Consider the following 24995-nt stretch of genomic DNA (forward strand, 5'->3'; position numbering starts at 1 on the left):
CGACACACTATTCTGTGAGGTAAAAATCTCAAAAGACACACACACAAAAAACAAAATTTAAAACCAGAATTTAAAATTAAATCAATATTAGGCTTTTTTTTTATTGGTTACAGAACCAGAAAATACAGAAAGAAATGTGACTAAATTCATTTAAAAATGTATTATGCAAAGCAGCATATTAAGGTAAAATATGCTGTCAGTTGTTAAACATGGGAATGAATATGTTATGGTATGGAAATTATTAATCTTAAATATCCTTTATTTTGAATTTGGGTCATTTTTTTTGTTGTTGTTAGGTGTTCACCTTTAGCAATTATTCCAACCGATACAAAAACATGACAGTCTAAACAAAACCTACACAAACAAAGTCACTCAAACCTGCTTGGCCTCTTCAGGGCGTCTCTGTTTTACATTTATTAATCACTGTGTGTGTTTGCTTTACGTCCTCAGTCCCGACACAACATGTCCGCTCCAGACTGGGTGACTCCCGACGTCATGGAGAAGCTCAGGTTTCTGACAGACTTTGGATTTCAGGTAGAAGTTGCACCAACATCTTGGCTTTTCTTTGAGATTTCTGATGATATTGAAGAAGGTTAACATGGTTATTAATGCTGAATGTCTGCAGCTCTTATTCGGGGTTTACAAACAGCAAGAGAAGAGTCGCCTGCAGGGAGGTACGTACGTTTTCAGATTTGTGGAGGATTTTTCCACAACCATATAAAAACATGTTTCCACTCTTGATGGAAAAATGAGAGCTGCTGTCTCTCTTCCAGGCCTCCTGCTGGGGGAGATTGTGAAGAACCTCACCAAGATGGCCGCCTCACACCCACAACAACAGTTAAAACTGATGATGCTCTCAGCGGTGAGATACTGATGATTCACAGCGATTTAGGTTTTTAACTCTGAAGTTAAAGCATTCAGCTTCTATACACTATAAATCTGGAACAAACTTCCATAAAACTGCAAAACAGTTGAAACACTGATTTCTGAAAAGACCCACCTGTTTAGAGTTGCTTTCAACCAATAATCACAGCAACAGTGACCAATTTGATGTTTTTGGTGATGGCTCTTAACAAAATGTCATGTTAGTTACCAGATTCCCAGTTGGTGACTGTTTGATGTTTTTATTTTTGTATTTTTACGATGTAAATCTCTTTGAACTGCCTGACATGAAATACAAATGAGCTTTATTGATTGAAGTTGTTTTTTCTGGTTGCTTCACAGCATGACACAACTGTAGTTGCTCTTCAGGCCAGCTTGAATGTGTTCAACGGAAAGCAGGCGCCTTACGCCTCCTGCCACATAATTGAACTGTACAGGGAAAACAATGGGTTAGTATTTTATTTTTGAGATTATATGTCATCAAATAGGAGATTATTTGCACTGATTTCCTGTGTCCATTTAGATCTGCGTCCGTGTCGATGTTTTACCGCAACGACACCAGCGTGGAGCCGTACCCAGTCCAGCTGCCAGGTTGTGCTCATGTCTGCCCCCTAGAGGACTTTGTGAGGATCACAAAACCGTTCATCTCAGACGACAGGGACAAGGAGTGTCAGGTGCCGTCAAAGGGGAGAGACAGACGTTGTGACAAACTTTGGCGTATTTACAATAAAGTTGAATTGATTACAGGGAATTTTTGAGAAGTTTTTTGTCATCTTGAACTTTATTTGAACTGTTCTGTGAAAGGTCACAGATGCAGAAACCAGACGTGGCATTGTGGGGTCTCCATCATTCTGTTAGAACAGAAAACATCTCATTTATCTTTCGCTCATTGGCTTCGTTACTCTACTGTTTTATTAGATTTTATTTATCTTTACTGTTTTATTTATTACAGTTAAACGATGCACAACTTTGAATCCTGCTACTCTTTTGCCAACAGCAGAGGATGGGGAACCACATTGTTGCTCTGACGTGCTGGACTAGACCTGCTCACCTAGACCTGACCTTTCTCTCTTACTAATCTTCATTGGTTTTGTTTGTGGATGGCTCCTGCTCTCGATCCAAATTTGGGAGGATATACCAAGTGGTATATGCTGTTTGTTCACTTAATGAGGTGCTGGAATCAAACTCCCTGGCAATCTTAAATGCAGCACAAGACCAGCCTCGATGGGAGTAGAACCCACCCACAAACCACATTTATTAACAACTAATTTGCTGGAAAATGACATGTTAAGTTATTGCAAAAGGTAAGTCTCTCTCTCTCTTTCTCTCATCAGAAAGTGGAGGCAGCACTGCCGACCCCAGCAGCAGGTCCTTTCCATAACTTCCAGCCTGGCCAGTGGGTGCTGATCAAAGACTTCCCGATGAAATATAAGCAGCTGGGGCCGTGCAAGATCCTGCTCGTCACCGACACGTCAGTGCTGGTCAGCATTGGCTTGGTCCCTGCCAGTCGCTGCATACTCTTCGAAGGAACACCTCCAGAGTGTTCCTTCGAAGACAAGTCTACTAAGTTGGCAGAGGGTTGTTGTTGCCTCCCCAACTATGAATCCAAGAAATAGCCATGGCAAATCGGACTTTAAGAGCATGAACCTCTTTTTACCAGCAACATTGAGTGGAACACAGTATAACCTGACACCTACTCCTGAGTAGCGGGACGTTTGAGAGAAGCTGCAAGGATAGAGCGGAAGACAGAAGTATTGATATATATTACCGGATGGGACATTACATGACTTATCGTGCGCCATTGCTGTCCATTGAGCCAGGAATATCAAGAAAATACCACAATCGCGCAAATAATCTGGAAAAAGGTGTAGCGGTTAATTCAACACTATGACAGCCATGGATAACAAGGTCCAAGGGTTTCACATTTAACAGGTGAGGAAAAAAATTGAAAGAAATTATTGAGAAAGTGAGCAGTGAGCCAGTTATGCTAACCTAACTGCTGCTAGCCTGTTATTGACCTCCTTAACATGGGCTGCGCAGTTCAGTGTGTTTTGGTTCCAGCGATTTTGAAGACAAAAATAATCAGAATTGGTTAAGCAAAATAAAAAAAAATAGATACTTTATAGTACAAACCACAGGGTGAAAATAAATGGTTTTATCATATTATTTTTCCATGATGACAGGTGAGGCTCTGCCTCACCTGCCTCCCCTGACCGCACGTCACTGATATATACTAACAGCTCTGGTTGTTTGCAATTTATGGCACTTAATGGATGTCGATTGATTCCATGTGTAAGAGGGCTGATGGAGAAATCCATTGACTGAGCAGTAACACATCAGATGACCACTTATCCTTTAGTGAATGCTGCAGGTGATGAAACTTCCAGATGACAATGAAGAAGATGATTTTTTTGTTGCTTAGTTACATTCCGTTTATTATGTACAAGTCTAAACCCCAGTGGGAGGATTTGTTATGGATGTAATCATCAACTTATTTTACTATGTGTAATCTACATATATTGAATTAATCATTTTTGCCATTAATTCTGAAGTGTGTTCATTTATTTTAAGGATTAATTTTTCTTAAGTTTTTATTTTTTTGAAATGTTTATTACAAGATTTTTATTTCTTATAATCACAGTTATGTATCTTCTAAAAGCACAAAGTTTTTATTAAGTTGATCCTTGACGGGAATCAAAAGTGGGGATATTGTCGTGACAAACTTTGGCTTATGTACAGAAAAGCAGAACTGACTACAGTGGACTTTTGAGAAGTTATTTTTGTCTTAAACAAAGTTATTTGTTTTAAATGAACAACTCCAAGGTGTTAGAGTAGTGGGGTCTGTTAGCTTCCTAAAAAGCAACAACCATATCTATTCACCAGATTAAGGTTAATCCTGACTATTCCCCATCAGTATTGCCCTCTGTATCAGTATTATTGATTTAAGTTTTACTCCTGCTCGTTTTTTTCTTGTTGTTTTGCACAGGAGTTAATTTAGAAAAAACAGAATCAAAAAAGCTTACCCATCATCCGGACTTTTGCTTGTAGCAATACTGACATCTAGGGGCAAAAAAACAGAAAACACATTTTATTTTTTTAAAAATCCACTCAAAAATGAGAGCGGTATTGGAGTTAGGGCCAATATGAATTTTAAAATTGTATCCTGTATTTTATGATTTATTGTGATAACGCTAACAATTAAAGTGATAATAAAAATATATCTATATATCTAAAACTTATTTTATTTTTATTTTTTTAGATAAATATATTGTCTTGAGGGCTGCACAGTGGCGCTGTTGCCTTGCAGCAAGAAGGTTCTGGGTTCGATTCCCGGCCCCGGTCTTTCTGCATGGAGTTTGCATGTTCTCCCTGTGCATGCATGGGTTTTCTCCGGGTACTCTGGTTTCCTCCCACAGTCCAAAAACATGACTGTCAGATTAATTGGCCTCTCCAAATTGCCCCTAGGTGTGAGTGTGTGTATGCGTGGTTGTTTGTCTCTGTGTTGCCCTGTGACAGACTGGCGACCTGTCCGGGGTGACCCCGCCTCTCGCCCGGAACGATAGCTGGAGAGGCACCAGCAACCCTCCCGACCCCACTGAGGGACAAGGGTGTAAAGAAAATGAATGGATGAATATTGTCTTGACTGCATGTTATAGCATCACAAATACCGCTCTTAAAAAAAGAGTTTTAAATAGGCTTGATCAGCTACACAACACTCCACAGTTTTACTAATATTTAAAATAGGTAAAACAAATAAAGAGACCGTGAAATATTCTTGCTAGTTGCTGGGGTTTTCAGACACTTTTAATGTCTGATAATCGGGAGATTGAATAACATTAAATTTTATAAATGTTATATTAATAATAATTATTATTAAATTGCCAAATAATATTAAATTCGTAAATATAAAATTAAATAATATTTCTATTATATACTGAGACAGATTTACCTCCAACACACTTGTCAAACTCTTAATGTGGAAAGGAAAGCGGAAGACAAATAAGACACTTCCGGTTTGTTTCTTTTCAAAACGTAAGTGGTGATAAGCAAAGTATAATTATCTTTCATCGGGCAAGATCTTAAAATGTTTGTTGAAATCCTTCATGTAGCTGATAATTTGGCTAATTAAGCATTTTGTTAAACGATTTTTAATTACCATTTATTCACGTGACATGTTTTAGTTTTTACTGTCATTTCCGGTTTTTTTCCGAAGTAGATGCTAGTAACGGCTAGTTTACCTTTCTCCGCGTCGGAGTAGGGAAAGAAAACCGTCAACCAACACTGCGCGGCGGTATCAGAGTCGAACCACCAGCGGAGGAAACATGGTGTCAACGTCGGCTCTCTTTCTCGTCTCTTTGGCCTCTGCATGTGGACAAGTTTTTGCTGAGAGACAGCTAATTTATGCTACAGTGGTGAGTGTTGGTAATGTTTGTTATGACGCTACGGAAACTGTTTATACCTGCACCGATATGGCTGAACACTACAGAATTGCCTTCCAAATGTGTTAAATATTGTTTTCATTTACGCGTATGTCAACGTGCTTGGTTAATTATGCAACTTTTTAAATGTTGTTAAATGTCTGATTTACTCTTATTAATTCGGCTCGAAAATAAACCATTGTAGATTATGTTGATTTTAATAATGTCATAGATTTTGGTTTATAGGGCTAGCTAACATTAAGCCTCTCTAAAGCTGCACTACATAATAAGATATCATGTGCTTTATTGACTTTTAAATAGCGGTAGTGTTTATTTCAGGCTAACACATTTGGAACAATGTGAGATGCCTTTGAAGAGACCTAAAGTAATATGAACAGTCTGCTCAGCTAACACAATGTAATCAGGAAGACAGAAGTTATTGAACGGCTATTGGCTGGCATTATGTTTTTCTTCCCTTTGTTAAATGTAAAGTCACTTCCTGTTTTTTAATAGTCTGCCATCCTTCACTTCTGTTTTTAACATATTCACAAAAAATAATGTAGCATGTAAGGTAACTGAATACAGTTAACTATTCAAATCAATTCTTATCGACTTTGCCTTATTTTCCTAACAAAACAGACTGAAATTCCTTTGAGATTAGTCACATTTTACTGTGCAAAGATGCATCCTCATTGAGGATGTCAGAGTTGATGGGAAGATGAATACAGAATATGAATACATGCTATTTTTCCCCATAAATATATATATTTTACAGGTGTTGCTAATTTTGCTTATCAAGGTCAAAAGGCCATACACATTCTCAGAAACTGTCACCTAGTTTCAGAGGTTTCCAGTGAAACCTGAAGCAAACTAGATTAAGACTCTAAAAGGGGATAATCCAGCCTACAAATAGAGTTTGCACACCTGGTTTGTCTTTTTTTGGCTGTTATGGATGCATCGGTTTGGGGTGTCATCTCATGTGGGACGAACCGGCAAGCCGCACTTCCCTGTGGTGGTTTGAGAATTGAGTAGTGAAACCATGTTATTTGAAGTGTCAGCTCTGTTGTGGTGATACCAAGTCAAAGAAAATACTTTAACTTTCAATAGTCCAGTACTGGACTATTAAGCCTGCAAGGAGAGTGAGATATGATTACAAAACCCTTGGTTTGTAATGGAAATATTACTTTTTGGAGGGTTGTTTGGCCTGTGCAAACTGGTTTTAAAGAATATGGTTGTAAAGCTGTTGAATGATATACAAACTTTTGGCAGATACTTGAAAATTCCTGCAGTCAGCTGACTTTAGTAAAGCCATTACTGACACAGATAAAAGTGGAACAAAGGTGATGATTTTGATGACTCTGCATTTTCAGTTCACTTTAGCTCTTTGGTTTGGATCCACAAGTGTTTATTTTGGTTAATTTGAATCCAAACAGCGTAAAACTTTGAGCCATAATAATTAAAATCAGCAGAAATTACCTGTTTAGATATATCCCATGATGGATCTATGATACCTGTTATTTCTGTCTACATGTTGCCTGACCTATTTCCTCTCCTCCTTCCTCCAGTTGTTTCGACATGGTGACAGGTCACCGGTGAAAGCCTTTCCTACTGACCCTCACCAAGAAAGTGCCTGGCCTCAGGGCTTTGGACAGCTATCACAGGTAAAGTAGCTTTAAGTTTTGCTCTCTCTGCAAACAGAGATGGATAACATACCCAAAATCTGTACTCAAGTAAGAGTAACACTACTTCAAAATATTTTTACAAAAGTAAAAAGTAGCCAATATTTGGTAAAAAGATAACTCATGTACTGAGTACCTGATCGAAACATCTATCATTTAATATTTAAAAATTACATCATCAAATGGACCAAAATGTAAATTTGGTGGAACTTTGGGGTATTTTATGGATCAAAATGAAGATAATTCAAATGAATAACAAAAAAACAATATCCTGATCAAATTCTTTCAGTATAAAGTTTATGAAACTTTGAGGAAAAACTGCAGGTTATAACAAGCTTGTTCTTCATTCAGCAAAGTTACTCACTGTGGGTAGAGAATCAGTTTTACTCAAGTAAAAGTGAAAAGTGAAAATAGTAAAAATACTCCAAAAAGTATTTATTTATTTTTTTCGAATAGTTACTCAAGTAAATGTGAGTAAATGTAACCAGTTACTGATTCTGGAACTACAGTTAAAATGAGTATATTGATTAGATTTCTGATGGTTCTAAATGTCTGGTTTGTGTTAAAAGGTCGGGATGAGGCAGCAGTATGAGCTGGGTCAGTATCTGCGGACGCGGTACAAAGACTTCCTCAATGAATCCTACATCCGCCACGAGGTGAGACGTGGAAACACCACCTTTATTCCAGCTCACTTGAGAATTAGCAAACACCTGAACACATTTTCTCATCTTCCACCAGATTTTAGTTCGCAGTACAGACGTTGATCGCACCCTGATGAGTGCTGAAGCCAACCTTGCAGGTCTGAACAACTGGATCCTGTTTTTCTTTTTTCATGAAGTAATCCTCAACCTTTAGCGTGTCTCTCTTTTGCGTAGGCCTCTACCCCCCTAAAGGTCAGCAGATATTTCAACCCAGTTTAAAGTGGCAGCCCATACCGGTCCACACGGTACCGCAAAACGAAGAAAAGGTTGGTGTTTGGGGTTCATCCGATGCTCCGGCTGAAACAGCAGATTCCTGATTTTGTGTTTTTATTTTTCTGTTCAGCTGCTCTCATTTCCTTTGAACGACTGTCCTCGCTACGAACAGCTGATGAATGAGACTGAAAACACAGCAGAATTTATCAATGTCACAACAAAATACCGGGTACATCATTTCTCCTCTTTACACTATTAAAAACAATGGATTAATTTCTGAGGAAAGTAATAATTTCTCCCTAATTCTTTAGGACTTTATAGAGATGGTAAAAAATAAAACAGGACTGAAGGCAGCGAATGTGGAATCAGTGTGGAGTGTGTACGACACACTATTCTGTGAGGTAAAAATCTCAACACACACACAAAAACAGTAAAACCAACATTTAAAATCAAGCATTTTTAAGCTTTTTTTTATTGGTTACAGAATCAGAAATTACAGAAAGAAACGTGACATTTATTTATAAATATATTATGCAAAACAGCATATTAGGGTAAAATATGCTGTCAGTTGTCAAAAATTGCCATGGATACATTATGGTATGGAAAATTGTTGAAAAATAAGCAAATTATTCACCTTAAATGTCCTTTATTTTGAATTTGGTTCAAATTTTTTGGGGTGAAATTATTTCACCTTTAGCAATTATTCCAACCGATACAAAAACATGACAGTCTAAACAAAACCTACACAAAGAAAGTCACTCAAACCTGCTTGGCCTCTTCAGGGCGTCTCTGTTTTACATTTATTAATCACTGTGTGTGTTTGCTTTACGTCCTCAGTCCCGACACAACATGTCCGCTCCAGACTGGGTGACTCCCGACGTCATGGAGAAGCTCAGGTTTCTGAAAGACTTTGGATTTCAGGTAGAAGTCGCAGCAACATCTCGGCTTTTCTTTGAGATTTCTGATGATATTGAAGAAGGTTAACATGGTTATTAATGCTGAATGTCTGCAGCTCCTATTCGGGGTTTACAAACAGCAAGAGAAGAGTCGCCTGCAGGGAGGTACGAACGTTTTCAGATCTGTGGAGGATTTTTCCACAAACATATAAAAACATGTTTCCACTCTTGATGGAAAAATGAGAGCTGCTGTCTCTCTTCCAGGCCTCCTGCTGGGGGAGATTGTGAAGAACCTCACCAAGATGGCCGCCCCACACCCACAACGACAGTTAAAACTGATGATGCTCTCAGCGGTGAGATACTGATGATCCACACCGATTTAGGTTTTTAACTCTGAAGTTAAAGTATTCAGCTTCTATACACTATACATCTGGAACAAACTTCCATAAAACTGCAAAACAGTTGAAACACTGATTTCTGAAAAGACCCGCCTGTTTAGAGTTGCTTTCAACCAATAATCACAGCAACACTGACCAACATATTTGATGTTTTTGGTGATGGCTCTTAACAAAATGTCATGTTAGTTTCCAGATTCCCAGTTGGTGACTGTTTGATGTTTTTATTTTTTTATTTTTACGATGTAAATCTCTTTGAACTGCCTGACATGAAATACAAATGAGCTTGATTGATTGAAGTTGTTTTTTCTGGTTGCTTCACAGCATGACACAACTGTAGTTGCTCTTCAGGCCAGCTTGAATGTGTTCAACGGGAAGCAGGCGCCTTACGCCTCCTGCCACATAATTGAACTGTACAGGGAAGACAATGGGTTAGTATTTTATTTTTGAGATTATATGTCATCAAATAGGAGATTATTTGCACTGATTTCCTGTGTCCATTTAGATCTGCGTCCGTGTCGATGTTTTACCGCAACGACACCAGCGTGGAGCCGTACCCAGTCCAGCTGCCAGGTTGTGCTCATGTCTGCCCCCTAGAGGACTTTGTGAGGATCACAAAGCCGTTCATCTCAGACGACAGGGACAAGGAGTGTCAGGTGCCGTCAAAGGGGAGAGACAGACGTGAGATTCCCGCTCGCCGCCGCCGTCAACACCGACGATGAGCTTCTGTTGGGTCCTGACTTCTTTTCTCTTCTTTCTTGTTTTCGTTTTAAAGAAGTGATCATCGGCCTGGCCTTGTCCGGCTGCCTGCTCCTCGCCCTCATCGCCGTCCTCCTCGGAGTCATTTGCCGACACAAGGAGTCCAATACCAACAGGGGATACCATCATGTGACCAACCAGGAAGCCGGAGAGGAATCCTGACAGAGGCACAAGCTACTGCTTCGGGGATCGACGAGCTTCGCCTCTTGTTACAGCAGCAGCGATGATGAAGAAGAACTTTAAATGACAATAATCTTGGCATTATCGGTACAGTTCACTGTGCCTTGCATCAAATTTGCACACTGCAAAAATACAAAAACATACCAAGTATTTTTGGTTGAGCTTTTATTGCAAATATCTTAGTACTCTTGAAATAAAACAAAGCTAACTTATAACCTTTCAGAAAAATATAAGAGCTTGTTTTAACTCAATAATTCATTAATATTGATTAAAAAGTTCTGGTGCCACTGGCAGATTTTACTCATAAAGCAGGAAAATATCTTGTTATAAGTGAATTTATCTGCCAATGGCAATAGAACTTTTTCATCAATATTAACTGTTGATTTAAAACAAACTCCTATATCTTGCAGAAAGATTATAAGTTAGTTTTATCTTATTTCATGTATATTAAGATATTTGCACTAAAAACTGGACCAAAAATACTTGGTAAGATTCATTTTTTTGCAGTGGAATACTGTGAAAATGTTTTATTCTTGGTTGTGGGTTTTGGGTTTTGGGCCTTGTTTGATTGGTAATGCTAAGGTCTGATGACCGAGATGCCTTAAATATTTTCTACTTGTATTTTATGGAACCATTTTTCATCGGGTCGTAGCTTTCAACACTCAGTATTTCAGCTAAGGGTTTGTGAAGTAATCTGTTTGATTTACAGTCTTATCACACACTGGGAAAAAAAAATTTAGGGGCTTAAAAAGGCTGAATGATAAGAATGGAGAATAAAATGGTTCTTTTCAACTACATGTCGTAAACATTCAGATTGTACCGTAACAACCGGAAAGCATTAATTAGCTTTTTGATCGCACACTGAATCACCAGGGTCCTTTACGTTTGTTTACGTTAAACTTCCTGTGTCTAATTATCTGTCCTATATTGTTTGTTTTCATTCCAGTTTGATGTTAAATGTTTATTTTCTAATCAAAAATAAATTACTATTTTGATGCAAAGCGTCAACTTTCAACATTTAATGTCCTCCAAGTAGAAGATATTCTAGTAAAAGTACATGTTGAACTGTCATTTTAAAGAATGTACTTAAGTACAAAAAGTTATTGTCACCCTTCCATCATGATTTTTCTCATCATGGACTTTGACTGGGCCAATCTTTTCATTGCTATGGTACTTTCTATGTCTTTCCGTTTATCAAATAATTTGAGCTCTTAGTAAATTCTTCACTCCTTCTCATTTGTAGCAACATCAGACGTGTTTTCCAGCGAAAAGCTTGACGCAGGTAGGACAGCAACCCTGCCTGGTCATGCTCTTCCAGACTCGTGTCCAGTTTCGGTTACGATGATCCTCTTAATCTAATTAGTCCATGAAATCTGCCACATGACAGACTGTATACTGGTGGGAAGAGGTCGGCACCAGTCGAACTCTGCAGCCGAAACAATAACGACATTGTGCAACGGTTTGATTTGCAGTTTATGTTTGACATTTTATATTTACTACTATTGTCTAAACAGTGCAGTAGACCTTTATTAAAACATGGTAGTGCTTTTCTTGCATACATCATTAGTGATTTGGTTACATTCAGTATGGCCACGGATATAACCACCAATACCATAAAACAACTGATAGGGGAATTATCACTGCGGTTTCTTTGTAGCAGACAGGTTAAAAACACTTTCACACAAATAATACCAGATTTGCTAGAGAAATGGTGGCAAATTATGCGCACAGACGCAGAAACATGCATTTCGCACAGTTGTTAAAGAGCTGGACCCAAACGACGAGAACTTCGGCTCCTTCACTGGATTTTAAAGTCCGATAAACTCGGTGATAGAAGCATTGGAACCTCAAAGCGCAAACAGCAGCATAAGAAACACTTTCAGACCAGGCTTTAGGTTTGCTTGACATCAGCGAGTATTTCTTAGTAATTAACCACAGACGCAGTGATTTTGGTTCAAGAAGTGGGTCGTAAACAACACCACAAAAAAAAAAAAAATAGTACAGGCTGTCATAAGATTCAGAAAACTTGTGATGCAAAAACGACAAAAACATAGGAAATATGTGGTAAACATAAAGCTACAAAATATGTTAGAAAAAATCTGATGAAAATAAAAATGATGTATAAAAGCTGACTAAACATCAAAGACAAATATTGAAAACACACGCACACCACCTACAATAAAAATATCACAACACGCATATAAAACTGATTGGCATGGAAGCAGACAAAAGCATACGTCCTTTGACTAATTCTTGTGCAAAAATATTTTCTTTAAGGAATGCAACTATCTGATATGACAAAATGTGATGGCACATTGACATTTTCTTCCTCGGAGGATAAATAGAAGAGAGTACATACAATTACAGAAGAAAATATAAGATATGAGAAGAAAAACCTACATTCCAGGCTCAGCAGCCTTTTTCTCTGAAGGTGATCTTCCACTAAGTGCAAATTTCTGCCTCACAGCTCACAAAAAGTCTGATCATATTAAAGATCCTTTTGGTCACGAACAAGCTTTAAAGATCCCTCCTTTCTTGTACTTCATATGCTTTCTGAAAACAGCATTCGCCACCTTGAATGATTCACATTCACCCCCAGTCTCATGCTTTTCCTGTGACTAAGGAATCCATGTTGTCATCAATCAAGAAAACTGAAAATGACTTTTTGTCAGTCAACAGAGGAAACCAGGCAATGAGAGCAAACACCAAATCACACCTGGTAGCTAGCTAGATATAAATCTTACAAAAATTTATGGAGTCTAAGGAGCACACACTGATAACAAATATGAGAGCTTATATAAGTCACATGGAACCATTAGCCATGTAGGGGCGATTGAGCCTCTGATGTGCTAGCAGTATTTTTATTTTTATTTTATTTTTTTACAATTTTCAATTTATGTTGCAACAAAATTCTGTTCCAATATGATAAACATGAATAAATTGGATTCAGTTAAAGTATTACCAATTGTTTTTATTTTAAATTTAGCTTAAAATAATTTTAATCTTCTGCTAAATGCTAGCAGTGCTAATATCCCGGATTCACCAACTACTGTCAAGCTAGCATTGGCTAATTCCTTATGAGATTTTTTTTAACACTGTCCTCCTTGTTGCAAAAATAATTCAGATCAAGTTGAAAACAGCAATGAATTGAATACAACAAAACTTTACATATATGTTTTTATTTTAAGTTTTTTTACATTTTTTCCTTTTAGCAACAGAATATTAGCACTTGTTTTGCCCGAGAACTTAAGCCTAGTTTGTAAGAATAATAAATTGGCTTCAGTGATGCAACGTTATTATTTTTTTTTTGTGTGTGTCAATTTTATTTTTCTAGCATTTTTTTTCTCTTCTGGCTAATTTGCTAGCAAAGCTAGCATTCCCGACTACAGCAGTGAGTAGCAAACTAGCACTGGCAGTTTTTTTTCCCATTTTTTTCTTTGAGTTCAGTCCCATTTTTGATGAAAGTAACAACCTGACTTAAGTGACACAAAGTTTTTAATTTTTAGTTTAGAGTTTAGACTTTATGCTAGCAATGCTAACTCTCCATGCTTCAGTAAATTAGCATAAGCTATTTCCTAACAGCATTTTTTTTCTCTCTCTTTGTGTTTCAACAGAACTCAACCACAGTTTAATAAAAGTAAAAAAAATTGACTTCAATAATACAAGGTTATAATTTCTGTAACTGATTTTGAAGTTGTTGTTTTTTTTTTTGTTTGTTTTTTTTGGCTTATTGCTACCACGGCTAACGGTTCCTACTTCAGCAGGCATTGGCAAATTAGCATGAGCTAATTCCTGTCATGCGAGTCTGAACACCCAGAACTCTGTGTTTAGACTTTGTAAAATGTTTGTAAAAGAGCCAATACCTCAAACAAGACTGACAAATTTTGTTTAACAGTGTTGCTATGGCCTGAACTGTTGACTGACAGTTTTAGGATGAGCAAATTAGCGGCTGACAATGTTTCCTTACCATTGAAATTTAAAAGTGGAATGATTATCTGGCCACAAATATTTCCAGTCTCTATTTTACCCTTACCAAAGCATTCAAAAGAAATGTTTTCAGTTTTCCTGCTTTCCACCTTTTGGTGGTGGTTAAATGCTACTCATCTGTGCTGAAGACCTCAAAAAAGCTGGTATTCTTGTAGTTCCAACTTTCTTGCTTTATTGTATCGCCACATTTTCACACAGTTGTTGAAGCCTGTTGTGTGGTCAGCACTTTTAATCGAAAAGTGCTGAGGTTGATGCAGCTGTACAAGCAAAATCGGGACAAAAAGATTCAATCATCTGTAATCTTCTTATCCAAAGTCTTCAATGGTTCCTATTTAATTTTGTGGGGTGCAGAAATACGTCTGCGATCCGCAGTAGTAATTCTGCGGCGTGGAATAATAGTTACTATGTTGATGATGTTGGTAGTTGTTGTTCTGTGGGGTTGAGTAGTAGTTGTGATGGTGATGATGGTGACTCTGAATGTTTCCTTGGGCAAACAGGAGTGGAGCCGTGGAAGGAGGTGGCTGCTGGGCGGAGGCCACCCCCGGTGCTAGACTCCCATTTCGTTGAATAGAGCCATACCAGCTGGACGTCGCCATCTGAGGCGTAGTGGACAGAAGACTAAAGAATGGAAGGGACAAGAAGGTAATGATAAAAAAATTGGTAGAACTGGTTTAAAAAATATTTAACATAGGGAAAATGTAGGTTTAGTGACAGCAAAAAGCCCAATATTCTCATTTCTTTCATTGTGTTTTCACTACATCTAACAGCATCAAGTCGCTTGGCCTCAGTGATAATTTGGGAGTAACCAATATTAGTAGATCTGATAGGATGAAGATGCTAATCTCTTCAGTGATTTAAAATCTGAAACTTTTTGGGAGTGCAGAGATCCCATAATATTTTTTATTTCTTTAAAGTGAAACCAAACAGAAGTAAGCTTTGTCTATGGAGAACAGATGTGGGCCGAGAGTTGAGCCTTGGGGGACACCACAGGTGAAGAATGCAGTAAATTAAGATGAGCATCCCATTCAAGCTTTAAAGATCCAGTTCTTTTTATAGAACAAAAACTACTGAAGAGGAAAACATGTAAGGTTTATTCTTAAAAACATGAAACTAATCATTTAATAATCATTTTTCTTTTTGCATGCTGTATACTTTGGGTACTTGCCTTTCATTTCTGTGTACATGAAATACAGACAACTTTCTTTTGGTGCACATGAATCTTTTTCCAGATGTCTTCAGTCGTTTTGGTTTTGATGTTAATTATTTGGACATTGTGCTGGTGCTCACCTGGCCCGATCAGATCTGCTGTTGATGCTCCTTGACAGGTCGTCATCGCTGTCGTACCGTCGCGGGTTGTCAAAGAAATAAGCTCTAGAGCTGAAACTGTGGCTGTTGATCATGCCGCCTGGCGCCTGGAAGAAACAGAGTCCAGGGCTTTATTCTATAAGAAGAAGAAATCTGTAGCGTAATTTGACTTGTAGACGATGAGTTTACCAGGTTTTGGTGGGGCCTTTGGACTCTGAAGAAAACCACCACTAAGCTGGTGGGCAGCAGCTCCCAGAAGAACAAAATAATCCCAAAAACAATGTAGCCTTCACCGCTGATCTTCTGTACGTCTGCCTTTAAAGTACAAACACAAACATTTTTCAGTATGAATTATGAAACCTGATGTCACCAAGCAAACAGAGAATTAATCCACCACAAGTAAAGCCTGGTGGCCCGCCAGGCTTATCATACACAGGGGCCGGGGTGCCCAAACTTTTTGAGGGCAAGATCTACTTTTTCTCTCACCAGCTGCCTGAGATCTACCTCATGACACAAAGACATAAAAATTGCAAATTAAACTCTATTGACTTATTTTATATGCGAATATACATCAGTTATAGCAGAAATAATAAAGTGACAGAAAACCTAATCCAGTTTCTTCCTCAGTGAGAATCTGACACTGGGAGCAGGTTACTGGTTTCTCTGTCAGAAGCTGGTTGCAAACCTGAGGCCAGCAGGTGTCAGTCAGTCATGGTAGATCTGACATTTGGTTTGATGACTGAAATGAAATATGAGAAACTACAGACTGATAGGAGGAACCAAAGAGCCCAGTACAGATAAAGGCAAATCTTCTGAAGTCGGGATAAAATTAATTAAATTTCACATAATTATCGCGGTAGAATTTGTTAAAACTTAATGAAATATATTTGTCCTATTTGATGTTTGTTGTGACGTATGCTCACAAACGAACGAGGCAATTAGTCCAAGTTTGTAATTTATTGAATGTTCAGAAACTACAGCGGGTGTGATGAGCCACAGCAAAGGCAAACAAAGGTAAAACAACCTGAACAGACGATCAACTCAAAACCACTCCTACCTTTTTACTCTCTCTCTCTTTGTCGTTTAAGCACACCCGTTGCCGTGGCAACTGCCTGCGCCCCGCAAGCCGAGCAAAGATTACGTTAAAAACACAACATCCAGTCCGTTACGACATCAGGTTTCCAGGCTTGATATTTATTTCTCGATTATTAAAAAGCCTCTCATAAACACAGCGGTGGTTGAGCAGCTAATTTAAACTCCTGCTCTGCTCGTCAGTCGGTCTTTGAGTCGCCTTTTTTTCCTCTTTTATTTTGTTAATGGAATCGAAACACACTGAATTGCGCAACACCTTGTTGAAACAATAATTACTGAGATTGTTAATTTTAACATGTTTCGTTGACTTTTTATAATTATTCTTTTTTTAATGAAGCTACATACGTCGAGGATCTTAGTGAATATTTTTGATAAGCCCGTCAGAAGTGCTGGTCTCAGCGTCCTGGCAGCGTTCAGATTGTCACCTGCTGAGATCGACTCAAAACCTTTCCGCCCTGCACTGGGGGAAACTCTGCTCCAATGCAATTAATCGGGATTCAGCCCAGTACAAAGTAGTTCATAGTTTTGAAGTAATCTGAAAAGTGTAGTATGCATAAAACAGACATGAAATTTTATATGAAAAGATTAACAAAACTGAAACATCAAGGCATCCAATCCACACTAGTTTTTATTTCCTGAAGTTCTTGTGTAATTGCAGGTGTTTCCTCCAGCTGGTCATTAAATCCCTTCTTTTTTGCTGCTTCTTTTGGATCTATATTTGGATATTTTTCATATAGTCTGAAATTTACAACATAGACATGATTAGAGACTGCTCATAACTGTAGTTTGTTGAGAAACATCAATAAATCTTGCAGAAAATTTGCAGAGCATGCTATATCATATAAATTATTGAACTTATATGATAGGAACTAATGTCATATTATACCCATATTGATTTATTGAGCACAACAAACACAAGGAACTCCTTCAAAATGTGTTGTCTGTCTCAAGGCCTGCACCCTCTGATGTAGGTCAGGATACACAGACATGGTTATTTATAGCCAGACAAAACCCTTTACCCTGCTAAGCACCGCTCTACTAATTCTCTAAAGATGCGTTGTACACGCACTCAAACACCCCAGCTACATAAAATATTCACCGTTTCATCTTCGTCGCAAACGTCAATGTTTTCTAGCTGAAAATGATGCACTACCATGTCCTATAAATTCGATTTTATGGCTCTCATGTGACCCAGATGCTATAAAAGCCAGTCGTATAGGTACCTGATCGGAGACGCTGTACCAGCCGTAGCTGAAGGGGCTGGGTCTGTCCTGCGGTGACAGGGCCACCACCACTAGGTTGTAACAGGCTCTGGAAGTATAGAGGAGGATCACCACGGCTCCTACGGCGGTCGCTTGGCACACTGATGTTCCCTGGAGGGAAGAGTCATTGTGTCATAACAAGCTCTAGCTCTATACCACCAAATATAGGTCAGCAAGCATTACAAAAACGATTAATTATAAGCCTGAAGCATGAATTTAAGCATATTACCATGTGGCTTACACAAGTAAGCTTATAAATCTCAATTTTGGTTTAATATAATGTACAATATTTTTAACAATGGTGTAATACTCTCTCCTTAGTTTATTCCTACGGTAAACAGCAAGATGCTCTAGCTAGCAGAAATAATAAGCATTGAATTAGCCTGAATTAGCATCATCAGTCTGTTAGCTTCGCTCACAAGCTGCTTCCTGTTTGTTTGATGTCAATGAATGTTCATTTGCACATGAACTGTAGCTTGGAATAGATTAAATATTTTTAGCTAGCTGTAAAAGAGTTTCAAGCAAGACTCAAGATGTGAAGATGCGATTTGAAAATGCGGCACTTTTTATTTATCTTGGAGGTTGAAATCAGAGCTTAAAAAGTAATCTGTGTGATCTAGATACAAATCAGAAAACACATAGGTTTTGGTAGTCGTTGTGCAAGCTAACGTTGTTAGCTTCATTGATAGCTATTTGAGCTTCATAACTGTAATTATCAATGCCGTACAAATGTTGATTTTAGATTTGGAGGTTGGAGTTGGTAAACTTTTGGCTTTCCAGGTAATTTTTCCAACTTTGAACTCTGAAAGTCTGATTTTTAAAACATGGCAGCCATGTTAGATTTTGAGGTTGGGCTGGTAAGAAATTCTCACGTCTTCAAATCTGAGTTCTGACTTCAGGTAAATTTTTCCAAATACAAATTACACAAACTAATCAGAACAATGTTTAATAATAACTTGATTTTATCTCTAAAAAAGAAGCTCAAAAAGAAAAAACTGGTGAATGATGCCTTTCTTTCTACCTTAGACTCGAGGTAAACGTTGGCAGAAGACATTTTGGCGATTTTGAAGATGCACACAGCAAGAGATATGGCACACAGGACAAACAGGCTGTCGTTAATCAGGACCCGAGCCAAGACTGCATGTCTGATCCCCCCATCGCTGTGCAAACAAAGAGCAACACATGGAAGTGTAGAGAGAAAAACTGGACTCAACATACAAGAGAAATAATTTCCTGTGGAAGCTAGATATGAAATGACTGAGCGTTTGCTTACCTTGGTGGTTCAGAGTGCATCAGAGCTCCTTGAGCTAACAACGCACAAGTTAAATTCACCACCAGGAAAAATATACTGAGACACAGAAAGAACAAGCGCAGAGGAACCCTGCAGAGAGAAGAGTTGCACCATAATAATTGCTGAAGAAAGGATAATGATTGTTATCAGCTATCAAAATTACCCGACAAGGCTCTGATTTTCATTCCTAACCAATCAAAGACTTACTTGTATTTGGTGAGCTCAGGCGAATACTTGGCTTTAGCTTTAAACATCACCTGGAGAACGAACAACATGAGAGATTCCTTTAAAGATATGCAAAATTTAACCGTTTCACAGAGATGCCACCTACGTTGGAGCGCAGAAAACCGGAGTGGGCCTGTTTTAGAACCAGAGTGTGAACTAACAAAGCTCGGGGAGATTCCTGGAGCTCAATGAAGTATTCAAACACCAGCTCATAGTGAAAGGGTGAATTATGCTGACAAAAATCAGCAATATGCTGGCGTTTAAGATGATCCCTCAGACCGTGCTGCTCTCCGGAGAATTAAAATTACGACCCATACCCCCTAAATCCATCTGCTTTCAGACTCATACGTTCTTGTTTTTCAACACTTTCCATTACGGATATGCGACAGCAAAAAAAACATGACGGCATGAAGAAAATCTCATGCAAACAATGATTTTTTGCTGGTCAAGTTGACCATCATGAGCATAAAAAACACATAATTACCAAAACTGTTCACTAGTTCAAATTCTGGGCCTTTAGTAATGGAGTTTGCTTACGTTTGTCAAGGACTATATTTTGAAATATAAGATGCTTTATGTTGTTTGTCTGATCTTTACGTAACATTTTCTCTTGTCAAAGACTTAAAAGTGTTCAATTAATAATAATAATAATTATTTGAAACCGTCTTATACTGACCACAAGAGTTCTTAAAAGCATTTAGTTTAAACATCTTAAACCAACACCCTCTCACATGACCTGCCAGTATGGTGAAAGTAGGCCACAACGGGGTAATTTGTAACCAAGAGATGAAGCAAGCAGTCAACAAAGCAATTCAGTCGGGTTGTATACTTTTTCTGCTCGGTGTTTGAATGCACTTCAGACGACATATCCTCTTAGCACGCAAGGAATGTTTATGTCTCTTCTCAGCAAAGGCAACCAAGTATGAACTTGACTGTCTGTTCCTTCATTAAAACAGAGTCAGGACTGAAAACTGACTCATCAGAAGAGCAATGCTGGACGTCAGGCGGCTGTGACACGATGTCCGTTAGCTTGTCGCCAGCCTTCGATGCCCTCGATGACTTTAGGGGCAAACTGAACGGGTCATTTCTCAACTGTGGTTAAATATATTTGCTCTGTAAAGTAAACAATAGGCCTTTGGGTCTGATCGCCACGACATTTAAATGCAGTTAGTGTCTATGAGTCAAATATATATTATGATACAAGATTGCTTTCTTTGTTCAGTCATGCAACTGTAGGCCCTTCTAGAGTAAAATGAAGCTTTTCCTTCGCTTACATGAAAGAAAAAACTGTTCAGACATATTTCCGGAGGTACAAAATTCAGGCGCCGCTCTTTTTAAGGTAACTCTACTACTTAATAATATGGATAATTGTTGCTTTCTGTTTTGAATGAGAGCTGTTAGATCATGCTGTATAGTCTTGTTCTGTGTAAGAAGTTCTTATACCACAAGAAGATCACACCAGGCAATGCCAGAATTCACCAAAGGTTAAATTATGGTCCAAAATACATATCATATTTGCAAATAAATACATTGCATGTCCCTTAGCTTCAATATAATTACAATTACATCAGGATATTGTCGGAGTTTTTAGATTTGCCCATGAGGAGTCAACCAGGTCAGTGATTTAATCGGGTTATGAAGACCAGAGAAGCTGTGAAGATGTAGGGAATCGTGTAAAACATGGAGGGCAGCGATGCCTGACGGTCAGGACAGGAAAGCTTTGACTTTGGCCAAACCTGCATCCTTTAGATATGTTCCTGTGCCAATGCAGAGCAATCAGTGTTTCCCCTGATGTTCTGGAGAAGCCAGTTAGTTTTTTTTTTTTTTACCTATTTAAAGAAAGCCTGTGGATGAAATAAATCCTCTATAACTTTAAATGGTTCATGGGGAATGTATCATCAACTTTTCCAAATCTAAAATAACCAAGATTACCTGAAGAAATAGTGCTTGCATAGCATTTTTGTGTCAAATTTGTGATTTTGTTCCTTTTGAAATTTTGCAAATTGGAGCAGGTTATTGTGAATATTTCTTTTCGTTTTCTGGATGATATGGCAACACAACTTATACAGTTAATTACAGCTAATGTGTGACTGTGAGAGGTTTTGAGCGAGAGCAGCACGATATCTACACTATCAACCTATAGCATGTCAACTCTATTATCAGTTTGTTTGTTAAAAAAATGTTTTTTACAGTAACAACAAGTAAAATATTTGGATTTTTTTTTGTGTTATAGTTAAAATGGACCTAAATTGACATTAGCTGGTCAAAGCTTTACAAAAACTGTTCATCAGAACCAAAAACTCTGCTTTAGTATGAGCAGCTGCTGCTATAAAAACTACTACAACAGCTTCCAGTTTGAGCCGTGGAACAAAATGTGAATATGATGTATTACTCAGACCTGAAGCAGCCAGACGTATAAAACCACAATCAGGAACGATTTCATCTCTGAGCTGGCCTGTCACATGCTCTCAGGACTGAGACAAACATGTTCCTACAGATATAATGACAGGAGTGAAGAGGCATGGTGGTAATTAACAGGAAAGCTGGTTAATTACTCAGTCGTGTGTAGAAGAAATTTGAATTCTGTTTTAAATCTACCAACTTGTAGGTTTAGCATGAATGCAAAAGTTGGCCAGAGGTCAGCGGATGGGTGACAATGTTTATTCAGCAGTCATATGACACCATGAGTTGCATTGGCAAATCACGACTCACCCAGCGAGGCGAGCTTCCTTCCTTTTGTACAATGCATGTAAACGTGGACCGTGCTTTTGCAAAAACAAGGAGACAAGCTGGTCTTTGATATCTGGAGTGCACAGCACAGGTGTTGAACAGCTGCAACCAAACAACTGGGTTCCTTCCCCCCCTGTTTTTTACATAATTAGTGACTACACATGGGCTACTCAAACATTTGTCTGAGTGGAGTCTAACCACAGACCTAAATTAATATGGCTGCATGTAAACATCTGACCTCAAGACCCCACCACATGCCCCACTGCATGCTGGACCATCTGGTGCTTGCTGAAAGACCTTTTAGGTGAACATAAGCGGCCGTGCTGCAGCAAGAGTTCAGTGACATGTGAGCTAAAACGGCTTGATAACTCCTGTGCTGTGAAGTGCAAAGACTACAACAGCACGACCAATAAACTGGTCCAAAATGGTGGCAGAAAGGCAACTGGTTGTAATTTCATGTAACTTTTACAACCACTAATTACAATGTATTTTATTGGGATCTAATGGGATAGATTGGAACAGTGGAAGGAAATGATGCATGGCTGGCAACAGTATGACCCCGATTAAATACTTTGCAGAACCAGTGTCTTTTGAGCACGTCTAATCACTTTGCATATCAAGACACCTCAAGCTTAGTCAGACTGAACTTTTGAATATAAACTTTGAAGAAGTGTCATCATTTAAGGCTTTTGTCCTGTTGTGAGGTGAATCTCCACCCCAATCTCAAGTCTTCTGGAGGCTTTTCTTGCAGTATTGCTCAGTATTTACCTCCATCCACCTCTCCTTCAGGTTTGATCACCAACATGGTGGTGATGTGCAGCCAGGGGCGCAACTATGTACATTCTGAGATGTATGTCGACTCATTATAGGGGCGCTCTCAAAGGGTCTGGAGGACTTTTACATTAAGTGTGGGCAGGAGACAGAAGGGGATGGGTGCCTAATCTGTTATTGATCATATTTGCTCATGCAGCAGCTGATTATAAAGACAGAAAATGCTGACTAAGTCATTTTTGCCGTTTGATGGCGCCCCCTCTAGCGTGGCGCCCCTATCTGTCGCATATAGTACATAAACGTCAGATTTATGCAGTTCCTGATGAATATTTGCCTTGTCAACAGCTCCGAGATCATGACCTGTGGATCTTTACAGCTCCTCCAGAGTTACAGTGTAATTCTCCAGATGAAATCCCAATAATAAGTTTGACATTTTTGTAGCTTAAATTAAAAACAAATACACAAGCCACAAAAGCTCAATTAATCTTTACTGCAAACTGACCGATCTTTTCCCATTTTGGACAGTGGTTCGTTAAATACGAAATACCCGGAAAACTGCACGCTCAGCAGCTTTTATGAAATCGGGTCACAGAAACACACATACCTGTGTGAAGTAGAGGTTGAGCAGGCAGAGTGTGAAGAACTGCAGGCAGACGGGGCAGCAGTAGAGCAGCCAGTAGGCCAGAGGCTGCAGCTGGTTGGCCTGCACTACATTTTTAAAGTAGAAAGAGAAGAGGGTCGTCCGTAGCGCTGCCCACAGCAGGCACAGGAACAAAAACACGCTCTGGTAGCTGAAGCGCTTGTGGCCGTAATGCAGGATGAGCCAGAGCTGCAGGTAGACGAAAACAAAGAGGAAAGAGTAGAGGACGGTGTAGACGGTGGTCAAACTGAGCTCCAGTGTTGGAGAGATCGCATCTCCGGATGACTCCTTCAGTGAGGTAAACAAATTGGAATCGACCTCCTCTCCAGGCGAAAACATCTCCGCTTGATGCTTGTGGGGGGGGAGAAAGACGCTAAAAGTGGGTCAGACCTGGGTTGCATTTACCATGGATGGCAAAAAGGCGACGGTATTCAAGCGCAAAAATGAGATAAAAACTGTTTCTTTTAAAAAGAAGTGACATTATTCACCCAAAAATTGGCTCTCCGATTGGAAGAAAAAAAAACTAGGAAATAAATGAATGGTTCGACATTTAAAATGAGCTAAGTTAAAAATAACAAGAAGGAGCGAAAGAAAAACAAGAGAGGTGCCTCTGTGATTGTCTGCAAAGCTGCTCTCTGCAAAAAAACAACTTGAGGGGGGGAAAACCTCCAGATCAGCTGTGATGCAGTTTTAGACCAACCCCCTTGTTTCGAACGAAAGCGGAAACTGGCTTTTGGTGTTCGCCATTTTGGCTCAGGATAACGATCAACTATGTGGAGACACAGCTGAGCATTGAGCCACAGTTTCAAGCGAGTTTCCAACATACGTTTCCCGAGTGAGCAAAAAGAAGCCACACCCCTATTTTTCCACTCTGCAATGCTATTGGCTAATCCTGCAACCAGCCTCCACAGCAAATCCATCCCATTGGTCAATAATGATGTCAGCTTTGTACGTCCAGAACCCCACCATAGATATAAAACCATAGACTCCGCATAAGCCCCCCCGCCCCCTTCCCACATACCGTATTATTATTATTATTATTATTATTATTATTATTATTATTATTATTATTGTTATTATTTACCCTCTGTTGATACGTTTACGTTGGCGCCATCATTGTGAGTGGCATAACCATTCAATTCTATTACTGTATTATTATTTTATTATTGTTCAGTATTGACCCAATTATCACTATTTCTTATTCTGAAATGAACATATATTACCGTATATGAGTCATAAATAATCTACTGGTCGTAGATTTAGTTTCCAAGCAGATTTGTGTCCGTTTTCCCCACATAAAATGCCTTTCACAATATGGCGGACGCGCTGACGTATCGTTTCAAGTCTACGTGCTTCTAGTCGTCTTTGTCTACGAACGCTTTTTCACTTGTGAGTGCTGATTGGTTCAAGTGAAAGATATACGTGGATATTATTGGTTTACAAAAGTAAGTGGGCGTTTCCTCTGGCAGTGAAGCGTACAAGATGGCGTATGAAAATTCTATAGTAAAATCTTGGTCATTTCAAATTGAGAGTCTGCGACATTACTATTCTTAAATAATCAATTTGAAG

The 24995-nt window shown here is 38.8% G+C and overlaps 3 protein-coding genes across 4 annotated transcripts in view; 2 read left to right on the plus strand and 1 right to left on the minus strand.

Annotated features, from left to right (window-relative positions):
• Window positions 1-3975, plus strand: part of LOC103130333 (lysosomal acid phosphatase-like) — a 5481-nt gene extending 1506 nt beyond the window's left edge. Inside the window, exons 3-10 of the mRNA XM_016665824.1 lie at window positions 7-19; window positions 451-534; window positions 626-674; window positions 774-862; window positions 1225-1331; window positions 1406-1568; window positions 2217-2568; window positions 3198-3975. Coding sequence (XP_016521310.1) covers window positions 7-19; window positions 451-534; window positions 626-674; window positions 774-862; window positions 1225-1331; window positions 1406-1568; window positions 2217-2498 — 787 coding nt within the window. The 3' untranslated portion in view covers window positions 2499-2568; window positions 3198-3975. The remainder of the gene's footprint in view (window positions 1-6; window positions 20-450; window positions 535-625; window positions 675-773; window positions 863-1224; window positions 1332-1405; window positions 1569-2216; window positions 2569-3197) is intronic.
• LOC103130331 (lysosomal acid phosphatase-like) overlaps window positions 1-10275 on the plus strand; it is a 13429-nt gene extending 3154 nt beyond the window's left edge. Inside the window, exons 1-13 of one of the 2 annotated variants that reach the window (XM_007541696.2) lie at window positions 4937-5294; window positions 6866-6961; window positions 7549-7635; window positions 7718-7778; window positions 7855-7946; window positions 8024-8122; window positions 8205-8294; window positions 8731-8814; window positions 8906-8954; window positions 9054-9142; window positions 9509-9615; window positions 9690-9865; window positions 9960-10275. In XM_007541696.2, the coding sequence (XP_007541758.1) occupies window positions 5205-5294; window positions 6866-6961; window positions 7549-7635; window positions 7718-7778; window positions 7855-7946; window positions 8024-8122; window positions 8205-8294; window positions 8731-8814; window positions 8906-8954; window positions 9054-9142; window positions 9509-9615; window positions 9690-9865; window positions 9960-10105 (1266 nt within the window). In that variant the 5' untranslated portion in view covers window positions 4937-5204 and the 3' untranslated portion in view covers window positions 10106-10275. Of the gene's footprint in view, window positions 1-4936; window positions 5295-6865; window positions 6962-7548; window positions 7636-7717; window positions 7779-7854; window positions 7947-8023; window positions 8123-8204; window positions 8295-8730; window positions 8815-8905; window positions 8955-9053; window positions 9143-9508; window positions 9616-9689; window positions 9866-9959 lie in introns of those variants that run through there. The other variant, XM_016665834.1, reaches the window with a different exon arrangement.
• Window positions 10276-11587: 1312 nt separating this feature from the next.
• On the minus strand, window positions 11588-24159 carry gpr137c (G protein-coupled receptor 137c). The gene is made up of 8 exons (XM_007541695.2): window positions 23391-24159; window positions 19268-19317; window positions 19043-19150; window positions 18791-18929; window positions 17731-17880; window positions 15605-15730; window positions 15398-15522; window positions 11588-14728 (listed from the first exon to the last, which is right to left on the minus strand). Exons 1-8 carry the CDS (start codon window positions 23763-23765, stop codon window positions 14443-14445), a joined length of 1359 nt encoding a protein of 452 aa, XP_007541757.1. The 5' UTR covers window positions 23766-24159; the 3' UTR covers window positions 11588-14442.
• Between the last annotated feature and the right edge of the window lie 836 nt (window positions 24160-24995).

The sequence above is a fragment of the Poecilia formosa genome, unplaced genomic scaffold (genome assembly GCF_000485575.1).
Source record: "Poecilia formosa unplaced genomic scaffold, Poecilia_formosa-5.1.2 Scaffold625, whole genome shotgun sequence".
Taxonomy (NCBI): Eukaryota; Metazoa; Chordata; class Actinopteri; order Cyprinodontiformes; family Poeciliidae; genus Poecilia; species Poecilia formosa.